We start from the raw sequence: 6,000 nt of genomic DNA on the forward strand, positions 1-6,000 counted from the left end.
GATGTGTCACCACACACAGAGATAAATGTCTAAGTAACACCCTCTCTCTCTTTTCTCTTTCCTTCCATAGCAACAGCCAAACTACTGGAGCTTTAAGGTCAGTGCTTTGATTACTTCTATATGTTCCTATATCAAAAATGTGATCTTTTGATGTCTGCTTGTGTTTGTATTTTATGTTTTATGTGCATGGTATGCATTGATGTCTGTTGTAGGCCCACTCTGAATCTGCAAGTTTTATACATTTTACATCCCAAAAATCAACAAAGAAAACCAAAAAATGACTGCAGATTCTGTCTCAGTTAAGTAGTGGGGACACAATTATAGCCATAAGTAAAAAAAACAAAACAAAAAAAACTGCTCCCGCTTTGCTTTAGGAGGCATTAATTACTATGTACTCGCGTAAAGAAATAAGTACAATGTACTTATTGTGTTCATATTGTATTGCAAAACACTTTTGCTGCTATTTAGGTGGGAAACGGGTAAGGTTAGGGACAGGTTTGATGGTATGATTAGGTTTAAGGGTGGGTTAAGGTGTAAGGGGTCGGTCAACAGTGTAACTATAAATGTATTTACAGAAATGAATCACAGATGGAATTACATGCACGTATTTTTATAATGTATATACAAAGTTAAAACATATGTACACAATAAGTGCATTGAATCAAATGATTTAGTAGTTGAGGCCACCTAATATAAAGAGGGACCAAAACACTTTGATGGCTCACATGGACATCCTTAAATGTTTAAAAGGATGAGTCTATATAAATGAGCATCATATAAAAACAATTGAAGTCTATGGTATTGAATAGGTGTGTATAACGTGTCAGGTGTGTTAAAGTCATTGATCTGTGGGTCATGCAGGTCTGAGGCTGATTTGTGATGATCTGCTTCACTGGTTTTTATCTCATTCCCCTGTTCTGTCTTTCTATCTCCATCTATCTCTCTTTTCCTTGCTTCCATTTTCTTACACACCTGCTCGTAGAAACCATAAAAGTCTTGCAGCTGAAGTCAACTTAATAGAACTGAACACATGGGTCTCTATTAGGGCTGTGCGATATTGAAGAAAAATGCGAAATGCGATAACTCATTAAATAACATGAGACAGATGAGACAGTTTTACTTAGTTTTACTATACTATCTTGTGTATATATATAATAAGTCAAGCCCAAAATTATTCATACCCCTGGCAAATTCTGACTTAAGTTACTTTTATTCAACCAGCAAGTTTTTTTTTTAATTAGAAATAACACAGACATTCCCCAGAAGACAATAAGATGATGTACAAGAGGCATCATTGTGGAAAAAAAGTGGAAAAAAGTGGCATGTCCAAAATTATTTATACCCTTCTCAATAATCAATAGAAAAACTTTTATTGGCTATTACAGCAATCAAACGCTTCCTATAATTGCTGACCAGCTTTTTGTATGTCTACACTGGTATTTTTGTCCATTAATCTTTAGCGATGAGCTCCAACTCTTTCAGGTTGGAGGGTCTCCTTGCCATCACCCTGATCTTTAGCTCCCTCCACAGATTCTCAATTGGATTTAAGTCAGGACTCTGGCTGGGCCACTGCAAAACGTTAATGTTTTTGTCTGCTAACCATTTCTTCATCACTTTTGCTGTGTGTTTTGGCTCGTTGTTGTGCTGAAATGTCCACTGGTGCCCAAGGCCAAGTTTCTCTGTAGACTGCCTGATGTTGTTGTTGAGAATTTTGATGTATTGCTCCTTTTTCATGGTGCCGTTTACTGTGATTAGGTTCCCTGGTCCACCTGCTGAAAAACACCCCCAAAACATTATGTTCCCACCACCATGTTTGACAGTGGGGATGGTGTTCTTAGGGTTGAAGGCTTCTCCTTTTTTACACCAAATGAAGGCTACATCATTGTGGCATTGTTCAATTTTTGTTTCATCTGACCATAAAACAGAAGACCAGAAGTCTTCTTCTTTGTCCAGATGAGCATTTGCAAAGGCCAAGCGGACTTTTGTGTGCCTTATCTGGAGAAGTGGTGTCCTCCTTGGTCTGCGTCCTGCCTTGAGATGTTGCCACCAGCAGAGCCCAGATTCATCAGGATGGCCTTGGTGGTGATCCTTGGATTCTTTTTTACCTCTCTCACTATCCTCCTGGCCAGAACAGGTGTCACTTTTGGCTTCTGACCACGTCCTCTGAGATTTTTCACAGTTCGGGACGTCTTGTATTTTTTATTAATACTTTGCACTGCAGCCACTGGAACTTCAAAATATTTAGATATGGTCTTAAAGCCCTTTCCTGACTTGTGAGCAGCCACAATGCGCAGCCGCAGGTCCTCATTGAGCTCCTTTGTCTTAGCCATGACTGTCCACAAACCAACAGCAGAGAGCTTCTGTTGTTCACCTGTTGAGTTGATTAACCCTCTGGGCCTCTTCGGTCATTTTTGACCGAAAAATTTTATGTTTTGAATTTTTAAAAATCGTAGCTTCATCAGAATGAGATGACACTTGGTGACTTTTGTTGCATTAGCTTTGTGAGTACAAAAAAAAATCAGTGACATGATTCGGATATGTTAAAGGGTCAAAAAAAAAAATAGTCACACTTGGCTCCTTCGCGGTCAAAAATGACCGACATAGGAAATGAATGGGAAATACGAAAAAATGTGATAATTCAGATAATCTTTTGATAATACAAGCTATAAATGAGCAACTGTGCTGAAAAGAAGTGTTCAGCAAGCAAGGACTGACACTCTAAAATAACAAAAGTACAGAACTGACACACACGCGCGCGCACACACACACACAGACACACACAGAGACATACAGAAATAAGCAGAAAAATGCAAAACCTGATATTTATCCAATCAAAAAAATATCTAAACCTTACCAAAATTTATCTTTTAGAATGTCTGAATATATTTCTAAATGCAAAGCCTAATAAAATGAAGAAACAATAAAAAGAAAAAAAAACAATAGGAATCCCAAAGCCCCTGTATATATGTATATAGGGAGATACAGGAGTTTACACGGCATTACACAAGTTTTTATTTTTTATGCCACTAGATGGTGCAATTTTCACTTTAAATTTTTCACTTTGAGATTCATAAAAAATGCTCAAAATTCTAAATAATAATTACAAAATATTATTGAACAAAAATATATTTAATTGATTTTCCTGAAGAAAAAAAAAGTTACTTTTTAAGGCTTCGGTCACTTTTGACCGCGAGGGAGCCAAGTGTGACCCCTTAATGAGGAGGCCCAGAGGGTTAAAACAGCTGTTCCCAATGAATCAGGGTAATTAGGATGCTTTAGAACAGCTTGGACTATTTGGAACGGTATAGAACTTTGGATTTTCCCATAGACTGTGACAGTTTGCAAAGGGTATGAATAATTTTGGACATGCCACTTTTTGTTCAAATGTAAATAAAAGCTGAGAAATATTTTTTTTCCTCAATGATGCCTCTTGTACATCGTCTTATCTTTTGGGAGAAGCCTGTGTCATTTCCGGTCAAAATAAACTTGCTGGTTGAATAAAAGTAACTTTAAGTCAGAATTTGCCAGGGGTAATAATAATTTTGAGCTTGACTGTATATATATAAATTATATATATGGTTATTTATATGTATGTATATATCAAAAGCTCCTGTAAAACCACAACAAATTCCTTGTGTTTGCGCACACTTGACAAAGCTCTTTCTGATTCTGATTCTAACATAACTAGCATACATGTTTTACTTTTTGTGAGAAGAAAGCACCCCTACAACAACTTTTGAAAGTGAACGGTAGTGTTTTACTCAAGCATTACATAAAAATGTAATTTTAACATCAGTTTAGGAACTGAATAATAAAAATAAAACAGAGCTTAGTCTTCACTGATTCAATATGCACTGATTCTTATTTAAGCTACAAAAGTTATTTATGCAAGAGCAGTTAGTGATTTCTTCTTTGTCTTTTGTTCATGGCCCCAAATATTGCAAGCTGTAGCGATATGCATATTGGGATATGTACGTTTGCGATTGCGATAATCAACAGCGAGTTTTGCTAATAGGATGTTGGTTCAGAAACTTTATAGGCCTACGTATTGTACTATATTGTAAATGATGTTTATTCTGTCAGGGATAAAATGCCTATTATATATTAGAGATGTTGGAGGGTGTGTATAAGTGTACAAGGACACAGGAAATGGCCTCAGGCTGTGATAAACATTGTCATTAGAGCGAGACTCGGTAATCAGATCCTCCTGATTCTGTTCATTTATATTCACTCTCGCATTTATTTACTCACATTACACTACTCTTGTCAACGGACAAGAGTAGCGCACTTAAGTCTGGCAATAATGGCTTTTTTTTTAGATTTGACTATCCAGATACTAAATAACATGCAGGCAGCATGTTTGAGTACATGTTGGCATTGATTTGGGAATAATGAGATCTTGCTGTGTTTTTCTGCCAGAGTCTGTCTGTGTTGGGTGTCTCAGTTGGGTTTGTGAATCATCATATTATTTGTTTCACTCCAGACTTTCTAGACTAATGGACTCCCTCTGACCTGACCCTTCAAATCTCTTGTAACATGATACACCTCAAACTCTCTCGTTTATTCAATACTTATACATTCTCTACTCTTGTCTATTCTTCTTCTCTTCTCTTCTCTTCTCTTCTCTTCTCTTCTCTTCTCTTCTCTTCTCTTCTCTTCTCTTCTCTTCTCTTCTAATGTTTGTGTGTTCTTGTCACGGTAAGATGAATTGTCAGATGCTTTCAGAATATTTTTTCCTTAAGGTGCCGATTCTGAGCCCCCAAACAGATGCCTGTTAAAAGCGAACGTCTCCCCTGGCTGGTTACGCCACATAAAATTAGCCTCTCTGCAAATTACTGTCAGAGTTGTGATTTGTTGGTTTGGTTCCTCTCTCAATTGCACTGCCTCATTTTATACTTTGATAACGTCTTCGTATCTAGAGGTAAAATGTGTGTTGATGTCCAAGTGTTGGTTTATTAGCATTTTTCCTATTGTTTCTTTCTTGAGCATATGTTTTAAATCGTTAGAGCTAGCCATATGCTAACAGTCTTTGACAGTGTTGGGGAGTAACAAAGTTCAAGTAGCGATGCATTAAAAACATTCAATAGCTTGACAATACCTCAATTGTTTTCCCATTTTTCTGGCTTTTCAAATAGCATTTTTCAGGTGGCTCTTGGAAGTCTGATTAATTAAATAAACATTTTGTGAGGATGCATAAATGATTCACTGGATTCTAAATTCATCACTTTTTCATCACTTGAATGTTTTCTTTTTGTAGAAGTTAACACGTCTTTGTTTTTTTGTGAAATGTTTTGCTAAATTCTGCTGCTTTTCACATTTTGTATAATTAGGGTGTTTTTGTTGTTGTTGTTGTTGTTGTTATTTTTTGCTGTGAAGTTGTGTCTACAATTTTGGTTGTGTTGGTGTCAGGTAAATATTTTTCAGATACCAGTTAGGCTAATTGGGAAAACATGGCTATGGTGACATTTCTGGAAAGTGCACTTTTTTTGCACATTTCGCAACACTTTCAAAGCGAAATGTCCAGTTCAGTTTTATCTAGAGCCAATATTGGCAATGTTTTATTAAGTTGGTTGTTGTAGTTCGGCTTTGAAAATACTTTTGCTAAACCCTACCCTGAACCTTATAATACTAATAAAGCAAAGTGACATAAAAAACACATTTGATGAAGCAACCATGCCATTTTTGACTTGCTTCTACAATTCTTTGAGATATTTTATCATCACTCACATCTGAGCCCTCCCCATTAAAAGTGCAGTGCATTACCAGGTGTGCTACTGAGCAAGTTTACTACATCAGAAAAACCATACATTTAAATCTGGTTCTGTGACATCAAAATGTGTTAGTTTACAAGTGTTCTGAGGTCATAACATATATTGTGCAAAAAAATAAGTCTTTATTAACTGATAATCTGCCCCTTAGTCATACATTGTGTGAAACTTTTTGGTGTGCTATTGCCATTATTGGAAGTTTCAGCTGTAAACTGCAGTCAATGGTCTTTCT

At 36.5% G+C, this 6,000-nt stretch overlaps 1 protein-coding gene across 1 annotated transcript in view; it reads left to right on the top strand.

The window, feature by feature from the left end:
- Window positions 1-6,000, top strand: part of srcin1a (SRC kinase signaling inhibitor 1a) — a 115,303-nt gene that overhangs the window by 36,033 nt on the left and 73,270 nt on the right. The window contains exon 6 of the mRNA XM_073832441.1: window positions 71-97. Coding sequence (XP_073688542.1) covers window positions 71-97 — 27 coding nt within the window. The remainder of the gene's footprint in view (window positions 1-70; window positions 98-6,000) is intronic.

This window comes from Garra rufa, chromosome 1, assembly GCF_049309525.1.
Source record: "Garra rufa chromosome 1, GarRuf1.0, whole genome shotgun sequence".
In the NCBI taxonomy this organism is placed as follows: Eukaryota; Metazoa; Chordata; class Actinopteri; order Cypriniformes; family Cyprinidae; genus Garra; species Garra rufa.